General features: G+C 38.6%; 1 protein-coding gene and 1 pseudogene across 2 annotated transcripts in view; one reads left to right on the top strand and one right to left on the bottom strand.

Moving 5' to 3' along the window:
* LOC105201908 (protein Shroom2) overlaps positions 1-10,093 on the top strand; it is a 166,249-nt gene extending 156,156 nt beyond the window's left edge. For both annotated transcript variants that reach the window (XM_039453302.1, XM_026133283.2), the window contains 6 exons: positions 1,084-1,672; positions 2,111-3,122; positions 3,712-3,859; positions 6,123-6,333; positions 6,721-6,987; positions 7,164-10,093. In XM_039453302.1, the coding sequence (XP_039309236.1) occupies positions 1,084-1,672; positions 2,111-3,122; positions 3,712-3,859; positions 6,123-6,333; positions 6,721-6,987; positions 7,164-7,415 (2,479 nt within the window). In that variant the 3' untranslated portion in view covers positions 7,416-10,093. The remainder of the gene's footprint in view (positions 1-1,083; positions 1,673-2,110; positions 3,123-3,711; positions 3,860-6,122; positions 6,334-6,720; positions 6,988-7,163) is intronic.
* A 914-nt stretch (positions 10,094-11,007) lies between these two features.
* On the bottom strand, positions 11,008-14,489 carry LOC113002655 (annotated as a pseudogene).
* Positions 14,490-17,526: the final 3,037 nt, after the last annotated feature.

Here is a 17,526-nt window from a genome sequence, read left to right as displayed (position 1 = left end):
TGTGTAAAGAGCATCATTACGATTAAATCGCACGATTAACGCGAGGATGCCTTGTTGAAATAGTTATGCTTCTACGCAACGTTGCAACCGTTTCAAGGTATTCCAGTAAGAATTCTTGCGGTTGCTTATGAAAGATACAGAAGCCCGTGAGAAACTAATAGAACCGTAAAGGTATGCTGAGAAATTAAAATTCATGTAACATAATAGTAGACGTATCCGGTCTCGATTAAACTGTTTTCATCGCCACCGAGTTCTATGAGTTTCGAATGTAGTCACATTTATGACTTTGCTCGACGATTAATCAACGTTACCGCACAATTAATCACTGAGGATGTATTGCTATAATTGCACAAATCTATACGGACAATAGAGCGATTTCATGTCAGATATCTCTCGGAAATTCTTTTTGTATGGTTGGTTAAGCCTCTAACTCGTTTATCTTCGTTTATATATCTTGAATCGCAAGGCATACATATACAAAAAGACTTTGCGTTAAATTAATGATATTTTAATGAAAATGTGTTAGGTACGCGTTAGATACAAAATATCTCGTATTTAATATTTTGTTAGCGATCGATATAACGGTCGTCGTTATTCCTTCGATCCAAGAATTAATATTCTGGCAATACATAAGTGAATAGCTTTGCTCGAATCATTATATCGTGTCTAACATTTTAGAGAAGATCCAAATGTACGTGAGACTGTCTAACATCCACGTGACATGTACACGCGTGTCTACTTCGCTTAAATGCGTTTCTACTTGACGCAGCTGTGCATGAGAATTAGTTAGGAAAACACCATACGTCGATGCACTTTGGATTATAATAAAATAAAAAAGCATATGTAAACAGGAACATGTTAATACATGGTTCAAAAAATAAATAGGTCTACTATGATAAATATAATTTATCAAAATTAGATTATCGACAAATTCGAGAATTCGATAAATATCTAATCAAGTCTTTCTTTTCAATATCTTATCAAAACAGATAAGATTTCTATTTTTTTTTTTAAATTACGCATAGCATTATCAGGCACTTGAATTGCGTACGCACCTGCATAAAAAATATTGTTTTGTTTCAGGAGCCAGTCTAAGGCTTCTTACTTGGCCTACAGACGAGAGCGTGGTGCTCCCGATAGCGAGGGCAGCTACAAGAGAACTATGTCTCCAACCTCACGAATGGACGATTGGCCGCCTCCTAGGGATCATGACGATCCCGTACTTTTACGTGTCACACCGCATCATCCGTTACAACAACAGCATCATCATCATCACAATAACCATCATCAACAGCAACATTCTGATCTCGCCAAGTCATACAGCGTGGACGCTCTTCATCATCGACTGGAGGAGAGATGTCCCCAACAGCAACAACATTCGGCAGAGGTGGTCAATAAACTCTCGCACGATCTCAACAAAAAACTCCAGGCTAGCGACGTAAGGTCTCGCACTAATGAAAACAACAATAACGATAATCTCGAGGATCGGCATCAACACCATCATCATCATTATCAAGAAAAGAGGCATCCGGAAAAAAGACACGACTACGAGCAACGTAGAGAAAGACTATCGCCGCAGAGCGTGGAGGTCCTTAATGACAGGAACAGACAGCTAGAGCGGGAACGTCGGAAGTTGGCAGCGAGCTGTGAACCTCTATCTCAAAATAGAGAGGTGAGATTACCTTCGTATTTACTTGCACGTAATAGTGATATTTACATGTTTTTTCGCGTCTACCTATTTTTACACTTGTAAATATAGAGATATCAAGGACACGTGAATTTTCAGTCTACGCTTCTCTGGCATTCAATCTCTTGCCGAGCTCGCGTGTGTTCAACACTTACCTCGATATTTATTTCGTTATTTCGTTATTCTGATAATTTAATATTTTTCCATCTCTCCAGTTTTACGTGCTTTAAACTAAAGTTTGTTAAATTAAATTTTTTTGTTAAATTAAAATTTAAAAAAGTTTAATTTAAAATTTACAAAAAATGTTTTATTTAATTTAATTTTATTCATTGTGTTTTCATTAGTGCGAGACCTTACGTTGCTGTATTATTATTTCTGCAATTTCCGTGAAATAATTTATCAGCCTCGGACGTTTACTTCTAGAAACAGTTACGAGAAATCAATGGACCGCTTCCAATCGCCGGCGATGACATCTTCCGCGAGAGAAGCGCTACGATCGAGATGACCTCGCAGAATATTGAATTACTAAATCGTCGTAATGAGAAGAGATTGAGTAGTGTATCAACGTCAAATAGCACGATATCCACGTATTCCATCAGCACCACAACGTCATCAGTAGCTACAAATTACGATAATAGTTGGGCCAGAAGACACGAAACACAGAGTTCGATAGAAGCTACCATCTTTTCGGATCGACCACCACCACCGACGAGTTCACCGCCGAGATCACCGAATAACGTCGAGACTACAAGTCCACGGGGAGCTGTTCCGAGACGATCGGGAAGTTGCTCGAGCACTTCTTCCTCGGGAAGATCGATAGACGCTCGCGTATCGCCTCGAGCTTTGCTGTCCAGATCGTCTCCCAAGAGTTCTCTCGACTCTCTCACGCGGAACGAAGCTCGGATAGAATATGCCTCTAACAACAGAAAAGTCTCCAGTCCGACTCAAACGGATAATACAGGTTCCTGGAACAGATCCAACTCGCCGAGCAGGCTGAGTCAGACGAGCGATACGGAATCGCGAGTCGAGAGAATTTTCGCGGCTTCGAAATTTAGGATTGGCGGCAGGTCGTCCACGTCTTCGATTTCAAGCGTTTCCAAAGCATCCTCTTCCTCCTCACCGAGGAACTCGCCGGTCGAGGAGGACAAGTCGTCACCAAGATCGTCGCTCTGCGTATCGCCTCAGCCGGGCATAGAGGGTCTGACGTTAGTACAACGTACCGAGGTCGTGCTCCGGGTGAACGCGGCCACCAGCGACGCTGCCTCGCAAACCGATATCTTGGAAGACATGGAGCAAGACGTCAGCAAGATTCAGCGGCCGCTTCCGGAATCTAGGAAGAAATTGCCGGAGGAGATCGAGTGCGAGGAGCTCAGCAAGGATTTAGCCAGTCAACTCAGCCCTAACGACAAGCTGGTGCCTATACTCGGTAGTATGGGTGAGTATTTTCTTTATCGTTATCTTCATCGTTCTGTCTCTATTGAGTGAGTAATGGTTTTTGAAGAGCGTCGTTCATCTGGTGATTTTATTATTTGCTCCACGTCTACCATTAATACATGCCAATAGAATTGATTCAATTAGATATGTTCTTCAATTTTTAAATGACGGTTTGCTAACGCAGAACTCACGCTGACATATATACGATCTATCCAGTCGCTGTTACGCTTACGCCGTCGCACGCTCATTTCGCGTACGCGTGTGTACGTTAGCCTCGCTCGAATGTACGAATAATGTATATATGTACAGTCGCGAGTGAGCACGCGCGCGCGCAATTATCATCTGGGACACGGCAGAGTCAAGCATTCGAGGGCAATAACCTTCTGTTTTAATAAGCGCTAATTTAATCAACGACACGACACTGCCTTATTCAATTATATGCCGTCGCCGCGATATTCGATGCAATCCCTTGTCGCGTTATGGCTTCCATAAAGACGCGGAGATCCCTGGAGCGTGAAACGAAGTGTGCGAGGAGGGAAACGCGCGTACCGAGAACGCCTGATGATGTCCTTTTTTTTGCTTCTTATCAGTTCCAGCGCCGGAGCACAAGAAACCCACCGACTACGTTTCCGGCCTGTTCAGGGTGGAGGCGACCTTGCAGCCGCGAACAAGGCGACGGCTCTCCCTGGAAGAGTCAACGGCCTCCTGCAACGAGGACACGGACGTGGACGATAAAAAGTGAGCTCTTCTTATTCTCTTTTCTTTTTTTCTTTCTTCTTCTTCTCTTTTTTTTGGGAGGGGGCTGAAGTTCACTTAATTAAGGCGTATTTATGAGGCAGCTCACGCCGCGCCGCCGATATCACGCGCGTTGTCTTCATCCGGCTGCATCGGCAAGGGTCAGCAAAGATTGTTGTTACGAGCGAGGCAGATAAGACAGCGTAAATATAGACCAAACGCGATAATTGATAGTTTTCACGTACTCGTGAGCATTGGATTACGTGCTATTAATCAACTCGAATGCCTCGGAATCCGAAGGCGTTCATTACAAGTGCAAATTCGCGATTCTCTTTACTCGACTTAATTGGTCGACGCGTACGTCTAGGAGGCAGTGTATAATTTTAATAAACAAGTGGAAGCTTCTTTTACTCAATTTTGCCGACTGTTATTTAAATTTCTTCGATCGCACATTCGCGCTCTGTGTGGTCGCTACTGCAGGTAAAATAAACCTGCGCGGATCTTTTTGGAAGGACGCCAGATGTACGTGTGTGCCGTACACACGATATTTCGTGCGAAAAAAAGGTGGCACGCGTCCAAAAATATCTTGTTTAGCCAGACGCGCGTAGAAGGATTCTTTATTATCTGACGATCGGTGTTTATGTGGGCGTATTCCCGACAGACGTCATTAATGAACCTCCATTGCCGTCTGGATCTAATTGTTTTTTCTTTTTTAATGATATAAACGTTCGGAATTTAACAAATCGATAGCAGCAGCAGTCGGGAATGTCTTGTACAAACAAGTGCAGATGGTTTTTTCTTTACTTTATAACGTTGCCGCTTTTATTTTTGCTTCCGTTTTCTCCTTTGTCGACTCAAATGTCTCACGCACGAGTGTCGTATCGCAAATAATTAAAACGTCTCCTCGTATCTCGCGCACTCGGTATTTATAGACACAGTCGAGTTCTTTTTAATACATTCGTATCCAATGCATCTCACGGGGGTTACTGTCTATTGTTATTTATTTTTTATGGCGTTGCGGCTCTTCCCTTTTCCGTCGATCCGGTCTGTCTTGCGCATTCACGGACAATACTTCCTCCGTCCTCAAAGAGAAAGTGCCGAAGCACCGTAGCTCTTGCGTAATCCGCCATAAATGATATTGTCAAGCACTACTCACTGCTTGTTCTCTACGCATCATATTATTTGCCAGTCTCCAACATATGGCTGAAAGTGACGCATCGTACTAGCAAAGTGCTCGGTGTGCTTGCGACAAGTCTCGAACGGGAAATGGAAGCGAGTCCTCCGGAAAAGTAGATGCAGCCTTTCGTTTTTCTTTTCGTTCAGACGTTAAAGCGGTCGGCGTTAAGTGACATCGAAAATCCGTGGGCTATGCAACAACTTGTAAATTAAAATTTCACGTGTGAATAAAGTGTATTCAAGGACGTGTTAAAATCTCTACCGATGATTTAAGAATCGGTCGAAAATTACACACAAGAAAGAGAGAAAGATCGACGTATTACGTTAAATTAGTTTTTAACCGTACGCGCAAACTTTCTACCATATTTTACGGCGGAAAGAAATAAAAATCTGTACTTTCGAAAGCAATTTTAGATAATAAAGTCGTGATAATTTCGTATGGACGTAGCCGGTATATATATGCAAATAATGATTGAAGAGACAATTATATTGGATTATACTTCCGCTTCTTAGCCGCGGTATTTCGTTTTTAACTTATCTCGAATGTAAGCACTCGGCAAATCGCACACAATTGAACAATTCTTTTTTTTTATAATACGCGATTTGATACAAAGTCGCTTTCCTTTCTTTATCACTTTCTCCTCTTTTTGTAGACGTCTAGTCGTATAAGATCGCGTATGCTCGTTTAATTGATAACAATCATAAACGGATTATGTATTGCGTTGGACCGCCATTGAGCGTTTCCTATATTTATAACTTGAGAATCTATCCAATATCACGTGCATGACTTTATTACTCATCACGGACGTTGATTACGAAAATAAACTGCGAATTCTACGCCGCAAAACATTCCTCTGCATCTCCACTTACAAATCATTCTGTTTCCCTTGCCTCAGCTCGGAAACGTGGAGATTAATTCAATCGTGACTCACGTTCATTGACGCAATTCCTCGCCCTCTCGCAACGATGACAATTATAGGAATATCTCTGCATAAATGCCGCAAGAGAGAGAGATAGAGAGAGAAAGACGGTCCGGTTTAGTCCGCATTAACTAACCGGAGGTGTAATCATCGTAATAAATTCTTTTCAGACACGAAACGATACCCTCAGCTCCCGTCACACCACTGTCGGCCGATTCTACCAGCCCCCTATCCCTCACTTCGGCTTATTTCACGACATCCGAGGGAAAGGCGAGGTTCCTGACGAGATACTCGCGGGACGTCACGGCGGAGGGATTAACACATCAAGAGGATGCGCCGGCAGTTGTACCAACGAACAGCCTTGACCTTAGGCAGAAAAAGGTACTATTCTACAAATCGGGAGCATAATTAAACGTATTTGTTGGATGTGCTATAATTAACTCTACGGTTGCTTGCGACTAAAATTTGATCGGTATGCTAGATGGCGGGATAATAATGATTCCGCGGAGATAAGATGATAATAAGTATCGTTTCATCTGGCCTTCGAGTAAAATCTGGTCTTACGTAAAATGTAATTACCGCGCTTTGGAATTTCTACTTATCATATATCTTTAAGGCTGGACTGTTACCTAACTAGTTGTTCGCATAGCAAATCATTAGACATCCCCGTGTTTTCTTGGTCTGTCGAATCTCGCGGCAAAAACTACAGGCGCTTCCAGTATCGTACCGACTACACCACGTATTCTAAAACTATGAATAATTTTTCAGGAGGAACTAATGATGCGCCTCGACAGGAAGTTGGAGGTTCTTAGAGCCGAGCAGGAGGCCGTAAAAGAGGAAGGTGAGGTGAACGAGACTCTGGGTGCGCGAGTCGCCGCTCGCATTTCCGCTGTGGCTCGCCCGCCGGAAGCGTCCAAGTATCGGAATCACGTAGAGGAAGTCGGCAAGATTACGAGCCTTCTTCTCGGCCTTAGTGGCAGGTTGGCTCGCGCCGAGAATGCCCTTTATGGAATGCCGGCCGACCATGCGGAGAGAGTAAGTATGAAACTCGTTGTTTTCTGAGCATGCTCGGCATAAACGCTCTTCCGTTGCCAATTAAAAGTAATCATATGTAAGATACAGTATATCGCATTCTTATTTTTTGTGTTATTTACATTCGATGTAATTATTGCAAACTTTCATTTATATTAATTTTGTTATTCTCTGTGCAGAAAATTTTAGAGAGCAAACGGGACAAGCTAATGGATCAATTAGAAGAAGCGAAGATTTTGAAGAGTAATATCGATAAACGTAGCGTGAATATGTCGGCGATCCTAGCAAAGTACCTGAATGAAGAAGAATTTGCTGATTACCAGCATTTCATCAACATGAAGGCGAAGCTGATAGTGGACGGTCGCGAGATACAGGACAAGGTGAAGCTTGGCGAGGAGCAATTAACTGCGTTGAAAGAGGCAATTGACTAGTCGTAACGAGGGACTTACATGCTAAGTTATTATGAAATCGATTCGTAAATAATGGCTGCATTTCAAGGCGTGAACAATTGTATGTTCCGCATAATGAGTCAAGTTAACTCGAAAGTATAAGTTAATAGGGGTGAAAAGTTACGGGAACACACAAAAGTAAAATGCATATAGAAAGAAATATGTACATTTTATATCTTAATGAATAAATTTTTAATTATTGTATATATTGTTTAAAACTATACAAAAATTACATTTTTTATTAATTTTTCTTGAATTATTTCAAAATAATTTAGGATTAATCATACATTTTTTAAAATTTAATTAAAAAGCATCAAAATCGGATACAAAATCATATTCCATCTAAATAAATATTTTTGAGATAACAATACAATTTGAGTAATTTAAAACGTGATCGAAATAATTATGAAAATTGAATGCGTGAAATTTTCTTGGCTTATAAAAAAACAAGTTGATATTAATGTTTTTACAATCAAGGTGTGATCCCGAAACCTTAAGTGCCTAGTCTTTGTTAAGCTTGCATCAATTTTGTCATGTTTCTGCCGGTAATCTACAGAGGAAAAAACAATATATCGCTTATACATCATGTGACATGCTAAAAAAAAGTTACAAGACGATATAAAAGAATAAATATTATTTCCCAAATTTCTTTTTGAAGAAAATTAAAAATACGCGCTAGGACAATATCATCAATTACAGAAATGCATTTGTACATATAAATAGCAGAAGCAATGCGCAGTCTTAAATAAAGAAAACCTTGTCCAGAATGTGCATAGGCAAAAAATGAGAATGGTCGATTGAAAATGATAACATTGCGTAAGAAGTAATACGGCTAGTGATATATATATATGTAAATCATATATATATATGTATGTATTATTTTTGTGTACGTGTCGATCGACGTTAATAATTATTTTGCGTGGAACGTATTTGAAAATTATTGAAAAATCAAAATTTTAATATATTTCCTAAATATATCTATATTCCATAGATATATGTATGTGTGTGTGTATTTTCATACGCGAGTTGTATTTAGAAATGCGTCGGTAACGCCGTGCAGTATAAATCCGAAACGGTACTCGCCTCTACGTATGCAACTAATGGATGCTCGAAGATGCCAACAATTTTTCACGTTAATAAAACTCTTCGTTAAAAAAAAAGAAAAAATCCATTGTCGAGCAATGCCGATGAAGATTCGAGAACGCGCGAATCCAGATAGATTCTCGATCCAAGATTCATTGGTGCCTTCCTATATACGATACGTGTGATATGAGAGTAAGAAGAGTTCACGTTCTGTGTCTAAACAATTGCGCGGCGTCCAAACAACTAAGCGACGCAGACAACCGAAGCGACATTTTACATGTGTATATAATAATAAATAATATTGTAAGTGCATATAATTTACACTCTGACATACATATTTCATGTATACACGTACATACATACACGTACACATAAACAACGAATACTATTTTTACGTATTATTCTAACCCCCGGAGGTCCTCGTGGGCCTCTGATGCTTGTGATCTTATTTACTCTATACGATCCCACCAAGGACTCTCGAAAGTACCGCAAAACCGCGCACGTCGTATTCGAGCCTCCGTGGTGGTCCAGCGAGAAATTTTATGCCACGGTCATTTCGACAAATTCTCATTTCGTTCTTTTTTCTCTGTCCCGTTTTACGTCCCCGTTTGTAAATCACGCGTTTCTTTTTATACCGATTAATACTCCCTCCCCGCTCATCGCTACTCTACCGAGGGCGGAGAAGAGACTACAAGCGAAATTACACTGAAAAATGGGACCTCCGAGAATCTTTGGGCTCGGTAATGGAACACTTACTGAGGACCCATGGATCTCGAGACGGAATCCATTTTTATAAAGAAAGATCGTATCTAAAAAAACAAAAAAAATGTCAGACCTTGTTCAACTTTGTACATTATGTTATTAAACGCAAATCTTCTTTGCGACACCCATTCGCAAAGCAAACGCGTTTGATCTCAGACGACGTATAACTCGGATCACAGACAGCACGGCGCCAGAGATAAGCGTGTCTCACAAGCCGGGACCCGGACGGCCGCGATAATAATGATTGTGAGAAAGACTGAGTACAGGGCATAAAATTTTGCGGCGTAATAGTCAGTTTCTGTTCCTCGTTTATTTTCTTGACGTTCGCGAATTGGCTGCGGCGATGGGTACTGCAATCTTGCCTTTAATCTCGAAAATAGCAGCCACCGTTATAATGTGTTTGCGCGCAGCAAGACATCACGCGGCGGCGAAATGTCATCGAATGCGATTGTCATCTGTACTCCCCTTCCGCCATGAATAAGGCGCAGCTGTTGTACATAACAAATTAATGAAATCATGGTGCTCTGGATATCTATTTTTTACGAGAAGAAACGTTCCATTAATTCGTAAGCTATCACTATAGCTAAAGACATTAATATTTAACGTTCTCGCTGTGTACATATTACCACATATAATTGTATGTGATGCGAAGGCAACATAATAATTATACATACACATTCGCGTGTCACTTGTAAGCGACAACGCTAGGTCGTTGTTAATCTGATAATATTATCCCATATAAATGTACTACGAAATCAATACGATTATTACATTTCTCAAGCTCGCTTGCAATAAATAACATGTTGAAATTCAAACGAAATGATTACTTCTTTATAATAATCCACCATATTCCGATCTCGAGCTTTTTATGTAGTTAAGATTTTAATTCCAGGTTTGAACTACTGCTTGAAAAATTTACTGTATGCTAAAATGCGTTTGATCTTGCTAAGTAGCAATAAGCCAAAACAATTGATCTAATAAATATTATAAAAGCTCATTTATTTCTTTTTGTCATGAATTTAATTTATAGCTTCTTTATGAAAAAATTGGAGCAAATTTTTGACTCAATTATAATTAATAAAGTAAAAAAAATTTTTAGTGAATATTAAATTGCACATATAAATTTCAAAACAGAACCATTACCAAAAATATTTGCTAAACAGAGATCATTAAATTATGTTATCATTCAATGATATACTCTGCTTCCAGCTTCTGTAATAAACTACTATTTCTTCGGTGGTCGGATCGCTAATGTTACCAGCAGCAGTTTGCTTGCTGTATTTTCGAAATTCTAATGCAGTACAAGCATTTCGTAGATTTTTTTCATAGAATTGCATATCTAAGGATCATTAAATTTATAATAACGCTTTAAAACATTTTGATGATTTATTTTCCTTATCTATAGTGGCGAATGTAGAAACTCCGGAATATTCTTTGGTGATGGTAGGTAACACAAGACAAATATTATCACACGAAAATTCACATAGAATTTCAAGATGTATTTAAGTGAGGTCTCTCAATTTATTCCAAAATATCGTACAATTAAGAAAAAATAAATAAAATAATTATTTTCAAAAAAGTATTAAAATTTTTGAGAAAAAATGTATATGTCTTCAATCATTTTTATTTTTTATTATAGTGTCAAATATATAAAATTATTTAATAAATTATTATATAAATAATATTTGCATTTTTTCTTTTTTTCATTTTCTGGGTACTTATATGTTTGCAGAATATTAAATAAAATCGATATTTTCAAAATTAATTATTATAGTGACTACCAATATCATAAAAATAATTTAGTTATAATTTTTTTTAAATATACATAATATATCTTTCAACTGCCTTTAATAGTTCTGTATCACAATATAAATAATTTTATTCTAATAAAAGCTAAGAAGTGTAATAGAACACATAATATCGCATTAGCTACTCTTCGTTCGGCTATATCATTATTGTAAATATAAGAACTAAATAAAAAATACAATAGTATTTTCTCGATTTGTTTGAGATTCCTTTTCTGCCGTTAGAATATTGGTGCCCACTTGATAATCTCGTTACAGTCTCTCTTTTTGATAATAATACTCTTTCGATCAGCTTCCGATATTTTCTCTTTGACTTTCTCCTCCGCTGTACTTTTCATAAGCAGCATTGTTAAAGCAATATGACTCGAGGTTGTTCTTAGCTACGACCCTTTCCCTTTGTTTCTCATTCTCGGTGTGATATCTTTCCGCTTCGTTCACCATTCGCTCGATGTCTTCTCTATTGAAGCGTCCCTTGTCATTGGTAATCATTATTTTGTTCTTCTTGTTCGTTGATTTTTCTTCGAGATATTCAGGATGCCGTTGGCGTCGACATCGCAACCTTATATAACCTGAAGGCGAAAATAAATTTCATAGAAGAAAAAAACACGACAAGCCCTTTTTCGCTTGGCTTCCCCCCCCCCCCTTTTAACTGGGCCGACCGTCTGCTTTCAATTTCTTTTATTCTCTTTTGCGATTTTGTTCCGTGCGCCGACTAGCATCCGGATGCTTATCCGAACGGTCTGACAATTCCAATAGAGTCCCTTCCGATTCGTGCGTCGATGGCAACGAGCAGAAAAAGAATCTCGGGACGCGAGAATCGCCCTCTGCTTCCGCTCTTATCCTTTGAGCCGACCTAACCATTCTCTCTCAAGAATTCTTCCTTTTTTTTTTATTGCAATATTCGCGTCTCGGTACAATCTCGGGCCTATTGCCTTGTAAGATTGTTTTCTTATCTCCTATATCAATTGTTGGAAACATTTATTAACCATTTAAGCCCTGAAGGCTTTTTATTTAATTACTGATCGATGATCATTAAAGCGCGGTAAAGGAGATGCTGTAATGAGTCTTGAGAAGAAAGTGAAACAAGTTTGGGAAAAAAATGACGCCAATGGAGAACACTAATTATGGCATCTAAAGTGTCATTTAATTAAATATTGTATATAGCCATTCTTTGTTTTATTTTCTTTAAAACTTTACTTCTCAATACTTATATATTAACCATTAATAGTATAAAACATAAATTAATTACAATAAGATTCAATATCCATTTACAAAAATAAATATTGAAAGAAGTTTACTTTTTTTATATAATATGATTTTTATAGTTTTACTTACTTTATAATAGTGTCTCTATATAAAATTAATCTAGTTTGTGTGTAACTAAAGATATTTATCTACATATTTAATAATCTCTTTATTTTTTCTGATTCGTTAAAACTAATATTTATCACAAAAATTCAATAAATTTGAAATTAAATAAAAAAATAGCTTTTCCTAAAAATACTCAAGTTAATACAGAACTGTTTTTCTATCTAATAGATTCTCGATCGCTTCTTTAAAATTTTATTTTATCTAATTTATTCCATTTTATCATATTTTGTAAATTCTTCTTCGATCTGTAGTATCAACGGGATAGTAAAAATTTTGAACTTTCCTAAATGTTATAGTCTTTGTGTGGCCATCACCCTTTTCCCTTCGTAAACTTGTATCAGCACGTTCGATTGATTGTTGGTGATATGTGGTGAACGTTTGCGTTTGTTTTGTCGAGATTTCGTCGTATTGGGAGCGTTTGATGAGAGCAGTCATCACATTTTGTCGATCGTCTCAAGCGAAAGAAGAGCAACAGCACAGATTCTCCACGGCCACGGATTTATCGCCGTGTAAAATGGTACTTGGAACCGCCGCGCCAGAGGCAATAGTCTCATTCAAGTTTATAGACTTATTTAATTCCTCATCTTTGAAGTAATCCTAAGAAAATTGCCAAAGATTGGTTCTGTCAAATTCTCACGGAATCCATATCCTGTTTCTACAGTTACGACGGGAGTAGCAGGAGTGTCTGTTGATTTTGTCATTTAGTTCATTAATACCGTAACAAATACTTGGGAACGACCCTTGTGTTTTCTTTACGTGTACCACCCCTACCTTTCCTTCTCGTCGGGGCAAATGGCGGTGCGTAGAAATTGAATCGCATTTTAATGTGTTTTGTCACCGAACGTAAACACTCAGCATTATCTTGGCTTTTATCACAGAAAATTAAGTCAACAAATGTTAATTTGCTTGATTAAACGGGCGAGCTGTTTTAACAGCCGCACGTCTTTGAAATACACGCCTCAGTTAGCAAAGCGATGACATAAGATTAAATATAAACTTGTAGAAACTTTGGACCGTATCCTCGTTGATCCATCAACGAAAACTATATCTTGGATCTTTACCTTATCCATTTTAGCATCATATAGCGTCTCTTCTACAACTTTCAGAAAATGCTTTTAACGAGATCCTAGAGATTTAATTCCTTAATAGGCGTGTAAGTTCAAAGTATAAAAATCGATACCATCTAGCGAAGCATCGATTTCAAGGCTGATTTGCGTAGAAGAAGACAGAGTCCTTTCAATGTACTTATAGGCAATTTTCAACCAAGGAACAATTCGCTTACTCTTTATCAGATTCTTCTTGTATTTTCTCACAAATTCTTGCACGAAACGTGTGACCATACAGTTATCAAAATCTCCACCCTAAAGAGTATCACCAAATGTTGCTTTAACCCTTGGCAAATATGAAATGTAATAAGCTTTATTACATCTCATTAGAATATTTTTATTTAAAAACGTTATATTTAAAAACTTTTTTACATTATTTTCAATAGAAATGACATTATTTTACAAAAATTAATAATCTTAAAATAAATAATATCAATGTTTGTGTCATTATTGAATGTAATTTAATAATAACATGAATTAAATTTTCCATTTTGATTGCTACAATAATTTAATTGTCATCTTTAAATATATGCTTATACACATGAATTACAGTGTGAATTATTTTCTTCTCGATGTGCCCGAGTTAGAAACATGAGCTTACTTCAAATATACCATCAATAGTCACTATCAATACGTCGAAAATACCACCGCTGAGTTCGAAGATCAGAACATTCCTTTCACCACGACTTTTTGTCGAGCAATGACGACAGCGGTCGGCTCATTAATGATCCTCAGAACGTTCAGAATGATAGTGCCCGCGTCCTTCGTAGCTTGACGTTGAGAGTCGTCTAAGCGCATCGGGCATCGTGATCACAGCGTTCGTGATGGTTGTGCCCAAGTAAACTTCCGCAATTTCCTTCATCTTGATGAAAACCATCAAGAAGATCTCTTTGGGGAAAAAAGATTTCCCTTCGCCCTTGTAATAATACGCAACGTGTAATTAATGGAGCACGGCACGAGGATGAAAAACATTCACCAGGATGAAACTTATGAAGGAAGAACGTGCTTAGTCAGTACGATCGACCTGATTCTTCACGCGGCACAGGTATTTTTTCCTCTTTTATTAAACGCCTACATCAGAAGGGTCTTTTCCCGCCATTTATATACGTAATTAATAAGCTCACTTTATATTGCAGACGAATTTTTAATCATTTTTGTTGATAACTGTAAGAGACTAATTCTTCATATCAAATTGCATCGATAAGTCCTCGAATCGTATAAACTTTTAGTGTCTGAGAAATGATTTAGTTGGTTTAGGTTCTTCTTGCATTTGTATTCAATTCGTTTAATCCTAATAACAAGTGAAATTATATATGCACAACGATGCAAAGAAATTTCTATATGTATATAGAATTACAATAAAAAACTGTTTTTAGGACTATTTTATTAAATTTAATTATATAATTTATTCGATATTTATAAAATAGAAATTAAAACATTAAATTGTAGACCAAGACTAAAGATAAAATCTCGTCTTTTTCTCTCTTTCTTTGCTATGCTCTATTTCAGGATTAAATATACGGTTTTATCGCACCGTTGGTCGACTAAATTGTGTCGAGATGTAGCCCTAATTGGAGGCGGACGTGAGTCCAGCTAAGACAACCACTCTGAAAGGAAGCGGTTGCAGCTATTATCAGCATCATAAACACGGTCTGTTACGGCGGACTAGCCGTATCCCAAGACCGTATACGAGCGATAGTAGATTTCGAAGCAGCGAGTCGATTTGGCGGCGCCGAAACGAGCGCATTACCGACTTCGGCGGTAGTTCCGGCGATATCCTTCTTCCCTTGTTCTAACAATGGTGAAATACCGCAGCTGCGAGCAGAAACAGGAGCAAAAACAACGGATACATTGGGTAAACTACGCGCTCGCTAGCAACCTTGCCAAATCGCTTGATCTCGGCGTTACTGTTAAAATTTTATCCACGGTTGTTGCGACGTGACTAATCGCGCGAATTCTATCGAAATAGTATGCTTGTGCGGCTCTCGCGCAAAAGACATAAATCGGGGACAAATCTATCTGGCACAGATCTGTGCTAAGAAAGTTAATAAAAAATCTCGTGTTGGTGAGATTCATGATTAAATTCTTTGCTGCGCCGTCGATTAACCGTTTAATCTCTGTGAACACGATAGCGTAATGCGAGACATAATGCGAGTTCCTTGATCAGTGACCGATAATCTCCACTTTGTATGATAATGAAATATTCCGACGTAGGAATAGATCGTACCCGGATCAATGCCAGCGGTCGGTGCTGTCATTGCGTACCTGAAATTTTGGGAAGCAGCGATGTGGACTTGATCATTGAATCGCGGTTCCGTTGTTTCGAAACGTCCCCGGCGTTGTCTATTGTCCTGTCAATTTCGGACCTTCGCCGTTCCGACCATCATAATTACAGCGATGAATTATGTAGAAATTGAGGGCCGATTGCGTCCTTACCCCAGCATTAACACTTATCAGTTTGATAAATTTTCTATCTACATGATGAATAAAAACTCTAAAAACTCTTATTTGTTATTTATGGAAAGAAATGCGTATCTTCTAATCATTATCCGGTTTGGCATTTTCTATCAAACGTTCAATATCATTACAATGTATCAGTCTTGCCGATCTGCTCGCGTTATTGCGATCCACACAACACGTTGATTGCTAACAATATTTTAATTATATATTCGATTAACAATTAATACGACAGACACAGAGGGTTGATTAAAATGTTGATTGCAATGCCGAGGACCAATTACATGGTGCTTTGTGGCAGAAAGTGAGGCGCGATAGGAAAGCACGTGCACAAGATAAATGTAATTTTGCGCAATCTGCACATCTTAAAATCCTGTCCCGCATGACAATTTTGAAAGCGGCCAGAAGATTTGATGTGAATCATACGTAAATTCGACACGTGACACGTTGACTCCCTCGCTATCGTATAATCTGAAGAGGGTCGAATACGTTCGTGACCAGCGTTGCGTCGTGAACCGAATGACGAACGAAGGGCGACGATCTTGCAGCCTACCCCTTTTATGACGTCATAATAAAGTTCCGATATGGCACAACTTTTTCTTTCACTCTCGGTGATGGCGAGATATTATGGTCTCTTTCTTTTTATCATCTACTTCTTTCTCTTCCTCTCTTCGTTATTGATCGCTGTGACTTTTTTTGGTTCAAACGCGAAACACGAAGTTGAATACAAAAATGCCGAGAAATTGGCATATATTAATTTCTTTCATAAATATACGATATTCAAACAGTCTTCTGCGAAATCTATTAAACAGATCACTCTTGTGAAATTCGCGATAGAATTCTTTTTATAATCTTAATGAAATCATAACTTTTTAACTTTGAAGAATTATGTTTTCATTAAAATATTAATTAGGAGAAAGAGCTTAAAATTCTGATTATTAGATAACAGAGTAATTTATATCCCGACACAATCGAAAAGTACTTTACGAGAATTAAAATTGAACCATTCTTTGTAAAGATATATTCGTTTTTTCATAAGAGCATCAAGAGTTAGTGGAACGCGAATAATGATGGCGAGAACGGGAGAATCGACGTGTAGCTTTGCGTCTTCGTTACTTCAACCTTCTTACCTTGAACGCCAAGCTGTAGAGCACAGCCGATCGATTATCGCTTAAACCGAGTTAATTCGGGAACGTGTATCGTGCTTACGTTCAGAATACGGGTACACGAACGCGTACGCCAAGAGATCCGCCCTAAACTGGTCTGCCGCCGGCACGGAAGGGGTTTAAACGAGACGCCCGCCAGGACGATAAATCCAGCTACGTGGAAAACAATGAATGGCTTCACGGAGTGTCGTGCGCTCTTAATAATTCGCTTACTCCGACGCGACGCGACGCGGCGACGTCAGCGTACGAAACGCGGACGAAACTACGCGCGACGCGAGAGATAAGGAAATAAGAAGAGAAAAGGAAGGAATGGTGAAAGTGTCTGATAAGTTTCGCCCCACGG

The sequence above is a fragment of the Solenopsis invicta genome, chromosome 9, assembly GCF_016802725.1.
Source record: "Solenopsis invicta isolate M01_SB chromosome 9, UNIL_Sinv_3.0, whole genome shotgun sequence".
In the NCBI taxonomy this organism is placed as follows: domain Eukaryota; kingdom Metazoa; phylum Arthropoda; class Insecta; order Hymenoptera; family Formicidae; genus Solenopsis; species Solenopsis invicta.
Note: the sequence above shows the minus strand (reverse complement) of the source record. Positions and strands in the feature narration are given on the sequence as shown.